Genomic DNA, 14,187 nt, shown 5'->3' with positions numbered 1-14,187 from the left:
TCGTGTGATGGTATGATGGCTGCAGGAGATGCAATGATATTATGCATTGCCCGAAAGTAGTCCCCTTGGTAACTTTTAATACTTGCGCCTTCTGCAGCCATGGTACAGCAGCAAAGTCTTTGATTATTACGCCAGAATGAGAGTATAGTTCCTAGCCATATTGGCCAAGAAAATTGCAACTATTAATTTTCCGTCAGTCTTATTACATGATGTAACTACAGAAGAGTAAAGTTTTAAATAGGAAAAGTATCATAACTCTTTGGTAATTTTGAGTGTGATGCTAATGGCCTAATCAGAGTCAATGGATTATGCTAAGCTATGCTAAAAATGGTACTGCCAGACCCGGAGATCGGCTAAATGGATTCCAACACGGTAAAACTCAAATGTTTATATCTAGGGGTGCTGGAAAATGAACATATTTTCCAAAAAATTGCAGTGTCCCTTTAAAGGGACAGTTCACCCAAAAATTTAACTTCTGTCATCATTTACGCACTCTTATGTTGTTACAAACCCACATACATTTCTTTGATCTGATGAACAAAAAGGATGCTATTTTGAGGAATGTTTTTAATCAAACCATTTATGAGCCCCATTAACATCCATAGTATGATTTTTTCCTAATTTAGAAGTGACTGGGGCTCATAATTGGTTCAGTTACAAACATTTCTCAAAATGTCTTCCTTCGTGTTTATCAGAACAAATACATTTATGCAGGTTTGTAACAAAGTGAAAGTGAGTAAATGATGACAGATTTTTCATTTTTGGGTGAACTATACCTTTAAATGCAATCCAAAAGGTACTTGTGTCACCCATAGGGGTATATTTTACAATAATGATGGGCTGATTAATCCACTTAATACACAAGTACTTGTCACATAAACATAAAGTACATATGAGTACATTGAGCTATTCAAAATATAATTGTGTTATTTAGCAGTAAACTTGACACTGTTTTAACAGAAGGTCTGACATTCAACTTGTTGTCATAATATGGGACCCTTATTATCTAGCACAGTATGGTATTTTGAATAAATGAAGACGAAACCTATTTTGTTATGAAAGGTGATCCTGATCTGTTGTCTGATACTTCCTGCCTAGTACAGGATGCTATGTAGTGGTTTGCATATACAGAAATAGCCATTGTTATTGTGCTATTTTCTGCCTGTAATGTACAGTAGGTTATCAAAACATTTAAAAAAATGTTTTTGCTCATTGAGCCAGTATTGGAGCTAACCACTTTGCATTTGTACAACAATTGGCTCATTGTTTATCATGAAATGCTGCAAGGAAAGAAGGTTTTAGGGAGACGCTGACTGTTTGTTTTATAGATGTCCATACCTCTATATTATAGAGGCCTTATGTGTGTCATTCTTGTAACTGAAATGAAAAGCACTTTTTGGATAAAAGTGTCTAAAAATATTCTTAATGTGAAATTATTTTTACATTATTATTTTTACATTATGTATTTACATATTTTTACCTTTTTATATCTATATATTTACATTTATTCTATTATTTATTTTGATGGTTGTGTTTTTTCCGTTAAGCTTCAGTCAATGGACAATAGAGTCATTTCCCCATAGAGATGCTTCTTCTCTTTCTGTTTAATGGGGTACGATCAGATGGGGTAGCGTTGGGCAACAAATGGTCACCATGGTGATGGCACCCCACACCCACCTCATTCTCTCCAGAGTATTTATTAGTCTAAGACTGTCAGACACAAACACACTCAACAACACAGACATACATGAACCTACCAAAAACACAAGGTTTTTTGTGGTTTTCATTTTTGTGATTTTCATTTATAAATTAATTTTTATACACTGTAAAAAATAATACGCCCCATCTACTCAATAAAATTGTGGCAACAGATTACAAGCAATATCATTAATTACATTCAACAAATCAAAATTGATTTAGATTTACTCTATAAACTCCTTAATATTTACATATTCAAAAAGCCAAACTGCAATTTGCAATTAAAATTTTTATTAAAATTTAAACAAAAATATTGTGTATACTAGACAAAGATCTAGCACTATACAATAAAAAATATTATGCCATATCTACTCAATAAAAGTGTGGCAACAGATTACAAGCAATATCATTAATTAAATTCCACAAATAAAAATTGTGTTAGAATCACTACATAAACTCCTTAATAGTAACCCATTCAAAAAGGTAATCTGCAATTTGCAATTAGAAATTAATTTAAATTTAAACAAAATATTGGGTATACAGGACAAAGACCTAGCACTATACAATAAATTCTATTCAATTATACTATTTTAATTTAACATCATCCATTAATATTTTTATTAGTAATGAGTATTATATCTGATTTCAGAATGACAGACAAAGATGAATCAATTCTTATTTTATTGCAGTCAAAAGAACAGGAAAGCATCTCATTTTAATGATGTATTTGTAACAGTGTACAATTCAAAAAGTATTTTACAGTCTTTAAAGAAAACCGTCCACATTTCCCGACGAAAGGTTCCATGTTTGTGTTCTGTTACATTGATTCACACCCAGAAAATCAGACAGCAGTTTAGACTTACTGTACTGTAATCAGTTCATAAACTTTGAAGAATCCAGCTCCAAGAAAAGTTTCTGAAACACCTGAAAAGATGCCTGGGATACTGGAGATTCAATGCATAGATCCAAGGATAAAGCATGCCCTGTGAACACCTTTAAGGCCTCAATAACAATTCCAGCATCCTTTGGGCTTCCACTCCTAGAAGATCCATTCTTTACAATTACAGCCATCACAAGCTGCTCAAGTCCCGCATCTTTATCCTGCAACATTAAACAGCAAATATGTCTTAAAACCTTTATAAATGTATACAGCTTTAATATTGAAATAATCCACACATTAAACTTGTATATTAAAATGTTTTAAAGAAAACTGGAAGATATGTGCAATGGAGTTCATCTGAGTTTGTGGCTTATTAGGTATGTTTGAAATGTGCAATAATATTGAAAACTGATTAAAAAAATTCTCATTGGAATTACAAATAATATCAAAAAATGTTTGAAAAGATATATAATCTATATTTATAATTAGGGCAAATCTTTTCCCTACATTTTTTTCTGTCACACGACAGTCACATATTTATTTGTTAGCCAAGTTACTCACATGTGTATATATACACACACATACACTATATACACAATATAATATGTACAATATATTCATTTAATAATATTCCTCACCTTTTGTCGTGAATAAAGTTCTCCCTCAGCAATGTTTCACGTTGTCTGCAGGAAACTGCAGTACATGCCTTCATTTACATTATGTAGAAAGCTTAAACATTTTAAAAAGACAACTTATACATTTAATATCTTACTCACCTTTTGTGGAATTAAATGAATAATGTTATATTTCCCCTCAGTAATGATACTGTACTCGCGGGAAAATTCAACACAGGGCGTCGCAATTGAGCACACAATTAATTTACAGCGAAGAATAGTTTATATTACCAATTTATTCGAATACTGTGTGGATATAGTTAACACAAAACTAAATAAACCGAAAAAGACCGCAGTAAAGTCACATTTATTTTTATAACACGAACCAAGCGAGCGAGCGAGCAGAATTTGTCATAATAGATACATACATGATACATATCTATGAGAGTTAGTGATAAGAGAACCCACCCATTCAGAGGAACAGTATGATTGGTCAGTTTTTCTGTCACTCAAAATGAGTTGCATCTGGACCACCAATCGCAGCATGTGAATCGACGAATGCATCCTAGATATGCGACCTCCTGGGTCCTAAAGCTGAAGTTACGTACAAACCCAGTTCATATTAATCCTTATTGTAATTAATATTTACAAAATACAAACAAATTATACAAAGAAACCCTGCTTATAGACTTATAAGACTAAAGATTGCCCGTTAAATTTACCCGAAATGAATTTTATCCACAGTTTAAACACTACACTGACGTCACAGCCAGCGGAGATTTTCAGAGAGTGGCCGAGGTGAGGCGACGTTGACCGGTATATTTACGCGCGGAGCGCCGGCTGATTATCTGGAGCTCCCATCGCCACAAAACTTGAAGGAAATGTTTAAATAGGCGATATCTTTATGAACCTACTGCAGATTCTTGTTTAAAAAACATACATTCTCGACTGAAATGCTTTCAAAACTTTGAATGTTGGCACAATAACAGAAATATTTCCTAAATCCGTCTGCTCAGCGCTCACGACCTGCAATACAACCCGGAATGGTTTTTGATTTAAAACAGCTGATTAATATTACGTTGGATTTATTCAGTATTCGCTACATGCGCAGATACACAATAAGAATAGCTAAATCCTTCACAAAAACAATAAGTTGTTTTTATTCCAGTCATTTTTAAAGAATTTTAACACAAAAATAATAACAAACTACATGAAATTAATTTTATTAAATAAAGTTTACATATTCAATTTCATAAAATCTACAAGCCTGCAGAATGACTTTTTACAGTGTAGAATTACACTTTAATTTTAAACTTTGAGTTTAATCTTTATAATATACTATTTGATCATAAAACAGGATGCTTCTTTCTAATTGTATGTCAGTTTTTGTACATATAATTGTTAAAAAAAGAAAATATCTTCATATCAGACCAGATGTTTTATGACTTAAGTACTTTGTTTTAAAATAATGAAAGGTTTTAAGCAAGTAAACAGCTAGGGAAGACGGTTCATTTCCAGTCTTATCCCCTGGGAATTTAGTAATGTATGAGTTGGCTAATGTGAATCCTACAAAGAAGTAATATTATAGAGTGTATGCATTGACGTCACTTTTCCACGTTACCACGCCAGAACTCGCCCTGTTGAGTGGCAAACGTTCAAAAAAATGGCTGGTTTTCATAGCGGGTGCTTCGAAAATGTCAGTAAAACTGACTATTATCAGCTTAAATTGAATTTAATTGGACTTGATAGCAGAGGTGAACAATACGTAGTTACATTAGTTATATTTTCAAAGCATCTGTGCTTTAGTAGGTTGAGTAAAAATATGTTAATGTACTTAAATATTAAATGTAAAACAAAAACTTATTATTTGTGAAATGTAATAGAGTAAAAATTATGATAATATGCTTTGGAATGTATGTTTTCCACAGAAAAACACGGATAAAATACAAATATTTTTCCCATTTCGACGCGTATTTACCGTGTTTTCGCCGATGTCACGCTGTACTGAAATGCTGCCGCTCTGTTTTTTGCCACTCACTGGGCGTAACCGCAGTCCCTTTCGCCGACATGACGTCATGTGCATACCCTCTATTATAATAAAAAGCAATAATAAAGCCCTACCTTTAACTGAAGCAAAAGCTAATCGTACTAAAATGTACGAATGAGAACATTTAAATTAATACGAAATAGCCAGCTCGTAAAACAGTTTTGAATTGCATGATATAGTTTTTTTCAGTTCGGTGATGACACTTACCATTTAACTGTGATGTTTTACTACAGGATGACTTCTGAAGAAATGTAGCATGATAGCAAAAGTTTTCCATAAATACCCCATAAACCGTAATGCTGCATGCACACTGCAAGCGACTTGTTGCTGTGTGTCGCCCATCTCTTTCCATTAGGTCATTAGGAGACGTTCCTATTTCAGGTTGTCTCCAACTATGGAGCTCGGATGCAAAAGCTGTAAAGCGCCAGCTCCATCAAAAATTAGATTTAATTATTTATTATTTATATTATTCAAATGCAGTGGCGGTCCGTGCATTTCACACCTTGGCCTTTAGTGGTGTCCTATCCATCTCGTACTACCATCATTATGACGTCACGGCAATAGAAACACATCAACAGTTTAATTGCAAAGTAAAATTGAAATTACTGTATTTTACACCTCAAGGAATAAAAGTCAAATTTTACTTTATAAAAAAAAAGACACTACAAAATTAGACGCAGCAAATAATATACAGAAACCTTTATTCTCATCAAATACTTTCACTTCAAATCTGTTAATCCCAACATTAGGACATTCAGAAATACCAGTTTGTTGGAAGAATCCATTAAGAATCTGATAAAAAAAGCTAATTTACAAGAAAATATGTCAGACGCACTTAGAGGGATTTGCAACTATTCAATTATGAACAAATGAGTAACCGTCCTCTCAGTAACTAACAAGAGATGGATGATGTGAGCTCCTCTGTTTTACTCCCATTGGCAATCATTGGCATAAAGTAAAACTTTTCTCAACTTTTATTTGTTGTGTAGCTGAAAACGACCACTTCCACTTCCTCGGTCGTGAGCCACGACTGTCGCTCACGTTGTCAAAGTCGCCAAGCTTCCATTAAATAAATGAGATTGTGCCGCTCTTCCATTGCTAGTCGCTGGTGGAATGCACGCAGCTTAAAGCCCAATTTATAGTTGTGCGTAAGCTCTATGCCGTAGGTTATCCGTAGCCTTGCGTAGCCTGATGTGCACCTCGCAAAATTTTTAACAACACATCAGTTCTACGCGCACCACAAGCGCTGTGATTGGTCCACCAGAACCCCTCCCGTCAGCTAAAAAAAACTGTGTCATAGGTATTACCGTTTGCGACAGTGAAAACAAAGATGGGCCAAGTTGAGGAGTGACTTAACTCAAACTGCAACAAAAGTCGCTGTTTACTTCCATCATTGCTGGTCTTCTTAAATCATACACAACAAGCTACTGTTTCTTCTTCATTTGTGGATTAACTTGCCAAGCTGCTTCTTCATTGATGGCCGCGCTGCTACTGAGGTTACATGCGTGGATACTGCCTACCAGCAGTCTGTGCGTGTATTTGCACGTCGACACGGATGACGACCCAAAAGTATAAATGTTAACCGACACGGAACCTACGCCGCCGCGGCTACGCCGTAGGACATACGCACAACTATAATGAGTTCTTAAGGAATGAAAAACCATGGTAAATTGTAGTATTTAAAGTACTTTGAGTGGTTGCCTTGATAAATGTATAGGTGTGTTTAAAAAAATATTTAATAATAGCTATTGCTTAGCTCCCTTTTTGAATATGTTCTTGGCATCCATTTCTTTTTTTTTTTAGTTAAAATGTTTGCGTTTCATGTTTCTTTATAACAGATAACTCATGACTGTTTCTGTCTCTCAGGTAAAAGTATGGAGGAGCTGAAGAGACTGCTGTTGCTCATATTGGGCTGTGCTGTACAGGTAAACTGCCCTTGTCACATTCTGACACTTATAACAGGAAGATCTTTCACATCACCCTGTCTGGGCATGTCTCTGCTTTTCCAGCGTAAAACCAACATTATACTGCACAATGAGAAAACCATTCAGACACATCACAGAAAATCTGATGATTGTAAAAGATTTGCTTGTTGGTTTAGATGTTTTTCTGTCTCCACCTTTTCCTGAGGATTGTTCCTCTCCTGCCTGTTTGGATTGGCTGAGCAAAGATCATTTTCCCCACTTTTTCTCCATCAGTGCTGCCGTGACTGGTTTTTCCTGTTTTGTGAATAGATAATAAACAGCTCACCTTGATTTAGGGCCCTAACGTTACCGGCATAACATTTGCCTGCTGATTTGCTTTCTTTCTAGAGTCTTTCAGAGCTTGTCTAATCCTGCAACATACCATCCCAACACAGTTTTACAGTCACAAGTCATATGTATTGCCCTTTATCCCATTTTATAGTATCCTGTGCATTCATGCCAGTGTTTCATTTGGCTAATCGTCATGCCAGACTCACTGCTTTTATATAAACACAAGCATGTTATTGTTTTTTATGTAATATTTTTATCCTTATAATTCCCTTTCTATTCTTCTTTCCTTCCTCTTTCTTTCTCAACAGTGTGAGCGCAAAGAAGAAATCATTGAGAAGATCAAACTGTTGGACATTGAGACACAGGCTGCCATAGTGACCCATATTCAAGAGGTAGATTCCCTAAATCCAGTTTATACCAGTAACTTTTCTCACATGCCGTTTCTGTGGTTCATTATCTATCTACGTTTGGTTAAAGGTCACCCACAATCAAGAAAATGTTTTGGACCTTCAGTGGCTGGAAGTAGAAGAAATGGCCATCGAGCAGCTAGACCCTCTGTCTCGCACCATGGCCTTTCACTTACGCAAACTCATAGATGAGCGAGACGAGTCTGCCGAGGTAAGAACTTGTCAAGTCTTCGTTCGTCAGTGATTAGATGCAGGGTTCCCATGGGAAAAGTTTGTGAATCTGGGGGAAAAATTCAAGGCCCTGGGACATTTTTTAAAATATACATTCATAGATACAGGTCATTGAAAGTGTTTGAATCTATTTTATGCAAAAAGTTTTCTGGAAAAAAATCCATATTATTTTCTGTATAGTGTAGGATAATATCAGAAAAATTCTAGACTTTTTAAGCATACGTGCTAAACTGTTCACTTTAAATGCTTATATCTTCTGTATGTGAATGTTGATTCATACCAAAATGCTTTTTTGCATTAGTTGTGTTTGACACATGAAAACATCTCAGGTTACGTATGTAACTGCTGTTTCCTGAGAAGGGAACGAGACGCTGCGTCTCCCTTGCCATACTCCTGTGCCCCGTAAAGCCGTTTTTGGCAATATTTCAGATAGCGATATACTTCCTGGCTCCCGCGTCACCCTGTCTTTGTCTTTAAGCCTCACCATTGGTTAAGTTTGAATACACATCACCGCAGTGACGCAGTGCGAGTTCCCTCGAAAGTAAACTGTAACAAAACTCTCACATAAAATGTGTCCCCACATTTAGTCCTTGAATTTGAGGGTATTGGACCTGGAAATTCCTTGAAAGGTCCTTGAATTTGAAGTTAACTAAGGTATAGGAACTCTGTAGATGTTGTACAGGTCTGTCATGTGTCCTCAGGTGGTCCTAGAGCTGACGCAGGAAAGGGACTATCTCCAATCCCAGCAGCCTTCCAATCTCCTGGGCTTCCCCAGCCCTGAACACAACTCCCTGTCTCCCGTTACCCTCCTGTCCAAAGAAGATCGGCAGCATTTAGCCGTGGAGCTGGCCGAAACAAAGGCCAAACTGCGTCGCTCACGCCAAGAACTGTGAGTGTGAAAGTTTAATATGGTTATCCTATATGGTTTTGCCTTGTTAGTATGCAACCTGCTGAATTTTAAGGGCTTTGTTCCAAATTATAGATTTGCTTACTTCTCAGGTTTCCTTACCCAGTTTTCTCTCTGTTGATTTGAATAGAGACAGATATTAGCACCTTATTAACAATCCTACAGTCTAGTCTAAGAACAAATTAGTACACACATACCAGTAATGGGTTAAATAATTGGCCCTTGACTATGTACGCCATATTGGATGCAAATTTTGACTTACACCAGTGCATTTTGGGATTGCCTGATCAATAAATGTTGCCGTGCAAGAATCATCTTATAAGGAAACCTAATACTTGGAAACAGCCTTTGTGTGGGTAGTATGCTTATGGTACCTAAAACCTTTGTCTAGCTAAGCCGCTCACTATTAGGTTTATTATAGAGGCATCTCTTGTGACCTTACCATACCACATGCTCAGTGAAGCTTATGTCTATGCTTAGTAGTTTATTTTTTTGTGTGTGCTCTACAGAGAGGAAAAGACCGAACAGCTGATAGATGCCAAGAACGAGATCGAGCGTTTTGATGCAGAGATTCAGAAACTCAAGCAGGAAGTATCACACCACTTCCTACAGTATGGTTTATTTTACCATTCAAACATCGGAATAGTTTACCGAAGCTTCATCGATTGAATTTGTGTGCAACAGAACATGCAGTTGTTGGCAGAGGCACGTTCAGTACGGGCGTACCGCGACGAGTTTGATGCTTTGAGGGAGCGTGCTGGGAAAGTCGATCGATTAGAAACTGAACTGGGTCGGTGTAAAGAGAGGCTAAATGACGTGCACTTCTACAAGACCCGTATAGAGGTAACCCTTCCAGTACCTGTATCTATAATAAACTGTAAAAACAGATCCAGATGGCTGTCGTTGTATGGAAAATACATAAATAATGAATCAGCCACGTGGTGCTTTAATCAGACAAGCAGGGATTGGATACCTTTTAAAGGGATACTTCACCGATTTAGCATTCAGCTTTGTATCTGTAGAAACCCGGCAGTATTACTGAATGACCATGTTTCCCTCCATCATTTCCCCCTGAGAGGAGAGATATCTGCATTTTGGTTCTGCAAAAAAGTCCTCCGATGATGCAAAAATCGTCATATTACATCATCGGAGGACTTTTTTGCAGAACCAAAATGCAGATATCTCTCCTCTCAGGGGGAAATGAGGGAGGGAAACATGGTCATTCAGTAATACTGCCGGGTTTCTACAGATACAAAGCTGAATGCTAAATCGGTGAAGTATCCCTTTAAGGTGACTGATCTGCCTGCTGTTGGCTCCTGCTGAATTAATTTCTCAGTCATAACACCACAGGTGTCTACTGAGACCCTGATCTGTCACAGACAGGCCTGTGACTCCCTCAGTCAGTTGTCTTCATCTTCTTTATCTCTACTGATCTGCTTCTTATCCAGCTATTCATCTATCACTGTTGTATACCTTTTGTGTGCAGGAAATGAGAGAGGACAATTTGACCCTGCTGGAGACAAAGTCCATGCTGGAGGAGCAGCTTACCGCAGCCAGGGGGCGCTGTGACAAATTACACGAGCTGGAGAAAGAGAATCTCCAGCTACGCTCAAAATTGCACGATATTGAGATTGTGAGTGTCACGGAAAATAATTTAATCATATTTGGGTCAAGGTTTAATTGATTTTTATTCAAGGAGTGGTGTTGCTTTTTTTGGCAACGGTGTAGGTGGAAGATTTAATGTTTGCTTAAGGATTGTCTGGAATCGGATATAATCTTTATTGGTATTGTAATGTACACAGTAATTGGGTGCAATCCTAAGGTGCGATCAGTACAAAACTTACCATGATGAGCAAAAAATGAGCAAAATAAATATAAGAAACACAACAGCACAATATATTTGATTCAGCTTTAGCGCTTTTCACAATTGTTTAATTGTTCCAAAGCTGCTTTACATTAATAAAAGCAAAAGAAAACACAGAAAAATCAGAGGACAACAAAGTAAGAAAGTACAGCGGCTAAGATTAAATCGTACTAGTGAGCAAATTATTAATGTAACATAAAGGAAGTTAAGCTAATGTCTCCCAAGGGACTCCTAAGAGAAAAACCCTGTGGGGAAAAAGTCCTAGCAAGAAAAAATCCTTCGAGAGAGAGAGACAGACTTATCTGATCCTATATGAAATACACTATATACTATATTCTAACATTTTTATGGGAATAATTTTTTATTGAATTTAAAGGAAGCGGTTGGTTGTTGCTGGGCAGGCTTAGGTAATCCAGTAGCAAAAAACCTATATATACTATATATAAAAAAACTATATATTATGTACTGTACTATAAAATTGAATAAGCATTTTATAAAATGTAGAAATTAGAGGGAAGGAGTGGTATCAAAAGCAAAACATTTTGGCCTCAAAAATATTAACCCTAATGTGTTGTTGGGGCCATTTTTGGACATTTTTGTTTTAATTTGGCAACAACTTTCTCTGTGTTTCAGCAAATGGAATGATTTTTGGTGACAAATCTTAGATTTACACATATTTTAAGAAAATGGTTTGAAATTTTTTAAAAACGTAACAATATACCGTGGGCAAATTTACTACCCTTTCGTGGTGTTCGTGGCCAAAAATGGCCACTAAATTAAACGGCTGTAAAAATGTATCAGATAAGTATTTTGCATAAATAAATCTGTAAATCAACCTCAGTACTGATCAAAACTACCAAATGTTTACAAAAATTCCTTGATTTTAACTCTTTAATTGCATAGTCTATAAGTTGTGTCACTGATTTGGGGATTCGCACACGCTCTCTCTCTCTCTCTCTCTCTCTTCACTTTTTATATTGAAAATCAATCATTTTGTGTTGATTTCCCCCCAAATTAGTGACATCACTTATGAACTTGACAGTTAAAGAGGTATGGTAGTTTTGATCAGTACTGAGGTTGATTAACAGATTTATGCAAAGAATTGGGGGGGAAATCCATCTGATACATTTTTACAGCTATTTAATTTAGTGGCCTTTTTTTGGCAGAAAAGGGACCACCCAATTTGAACAATGTACAAGGGTTTAATACAAAGCAGGGTGCTTTTTTTGTTGTGTTCTGAGAAAACTTTCATTCTTGAACAAAAACACATTCATTTATGACTTTAATGACTTTTATACTTCTAACACACTTAAAATGCACAATTAACAAAAACACATCAGTGACTATCTTGCAGCACACTAGTAACCATTTAGAAACTACTAGCAAATGTTCAAGCAACGGTGTAAACTCCACCTACCTGTAGCGCCACCCCAGCAACATAAACACCCAAACATGATTAGAATGGGCGACCACAACTCGTATTTACTCAAAAATATAAAATCTGAGTAACAAAAATATTTGTTATAAATGTTTATACTGTATAAACACAACGTCATTTGAAAAAGTATCACAATGCATCTGCGAATATCCTGTTTTTTAGGACAGGGACAGTGATAAGAAACGTCTGGAAGAGTTGTTGGAGGAGAACATGTTATTGGAGATTTCTCAAAAACAGAGCATGAATGAGTCTGCTCACCTTGGATGGGAACTGGAGCAACTGTCCAAAAACAATGATGTCAATGAGGGTGAGTTTGTCACAGTGTTCTCATATATCAGTACTGTTTGAAACACGATACTTGGATTTAATGCCATGTTGGGCTTGTAATATTACTTCAAACCCAAATTTGTTAGGAAATATAAAGAATTGGTAAAAGTTGTTCAAATGTTACTGACACACTTTCTCCCAGTTGTTTGGTTAGTCAAACTCATCCCAATGCAAATTTTGGTAATATGCTACTAGTAAACCTTGACCTTTTTCCTGCTAAATTCACACGAGTTAGTGATGTTTTGATTTCGTATGGGTCTTTTGGTCCTAAATGCGCTTAAGTATTTGAGTTTATGTTCTAGGGATAGCTTTAGTTTTTCAGAAATAAAGATTAAGATTCAATTTATTTGTGTTGATTTATAAATAGCTTCCTGAAAATCTTTGTCCTCAGGCTGTCCACAAGTGGTTAGGTGTGTGTACACATTGTTTCTAAGGTGTCAAATGGATGACTCAGCATCTGCCTGCTTAAAATTAATTACTCGGGAATGCTTTGTGTTTCTATAACAATCACATCACACACCCGTAAATACACAAGGTTATATATAGAAAGAAAAAATCATGGTAATCTGTTATAGGCTTTCAATAACCATGGAGGATATCTAAAGAGTAAGTTTGTGGAAGAAATCCAATTTAGAAACAAAAGATTATACACAATTTTTAAATTATTTTACTATGTTCTTACCTCAACTTAGACGAATTAATACATACCTATCTTTTTTCAATGTGTGCACTTAATCTTTGTACAGCATGCTGTGAATGTGTTAGCATTAAGTCTAGCCCCATTCATTCCTTAGGATCCAAACAGGGATGAATTTAGAAGCCACCAAACACTTCCATGTTTTTCCTATTTAAAGACTGTTACATGAGTAGTTACACAAGTAAGTATTGTGGCACAAAACTAAACGTGGTGATTTTTTTTAGGGGGGTAAAAAATGAAAACTGCATGGAAGTGTTTGGTGGCTTCTAAATTCATCTCTGTTTGGATCCTAAGGAATGAATGGGGCTAGGCTAAATGCTAACACATTCACAGCGTGCTGTACAACGTTTAAGTGCACGCATTGAAAAAAGATAGGCATGTATTCATTGGTCTAAGTCAGGGATGGGGAACTTCGGTCCTGGAGGGCCGGTGTCCTGCAGAGTTTAGCTCCAACTTGCCTGAGCACACCTGCCTAAAAGTTTCTAGTATGCCTAGTAAGACCTTAATTGGCTGCTTCAAATGTGTTTAATTATGGTTGGAGCTAAACTCTGCAGGACACCGGCCCTCCAGGACCGAAGTTGCCCATCCCTGGTCTAAGTGGAGGTAAGAACATAGTAAAATATTGAAAAAAAATACATTATTTTGTTATTTTATCATTGTTTTCCTTTAAATTAAGTATGCATTTATTTCAAACAGTATTTATTCAGTGTTTACTATCTCAAACAAAATGTTATTAACTATTGAAAAAGGTTTAAGAAGATTTGGAAACAGCAGCCAAATGGATTCGCATAAATAATGACCAAGGTTTTCCAAGCACCTCTG

The 14,187-nt window shown here is 36.3% G+C and overlaps 1 protein-coding gene across 1 annotated transcript in view; it reads left to right on the top strand.

Moving 5' to 3' along the window:
- Positions 1-14,187, top strand: part of LOC129417649 (protein Daple) — a 92,669-nt gene that overhangs the window by 34,296 nt on the left and 44,186 nt on the right. Inside the window, exons 5-12 of the mRNA XM_073869583.1 lie at positions 7,106-7,164; positions 7,803-7,886; positions 7,972-8,112; positions 8,834-9,021; positions 9,549-9,630; positions 9,724-9,882; positions 10,526-10,672; positions 12,504-12,648. Of these exons, the coding sequence (XP_073725684.1) occupies positions 7,106-7,164; positions 7,803-7,886; positions 7,972-8,112; positions 8,834-9,021; positions 9,549-9,630; positions 9,724-9,882; positions 10,526-10,672; positions 12,504-12,648 (1,005 nt within the window). The remainder of the gene's footprint in view (positions 1-7,105; positions 7,165-7,802; positions 7,887-7,971; positions 8,113-8,833; positions 9,022-9,548; positions 9,631-9,723; positions 9,883-10,525; positions 10,673-12,503; positions 12,649-14,187) is intronic.

The sequence above is a fragment of the Misgurnus anguillicaudatus genome, chromosome 7 (genome assembly GCF_027580225.2).
Source record: "Misgurnus anguillicaudatus chromosome 7, ASM2758022v2, whole genome shotgun sequence".
Taxonomy (NCBI): Eukaryota; Metazoa; Chordata; class Actinopteri; order Cypriniformes; family Cobitidae; genus Misgurnus; species Misgurnus anguillicaudatus.
The sequence above is the reverse complement of the archived record's forward strand: the minus strand, read 5'-3'. Positions and strand labels throughout refer to the sequence as shown.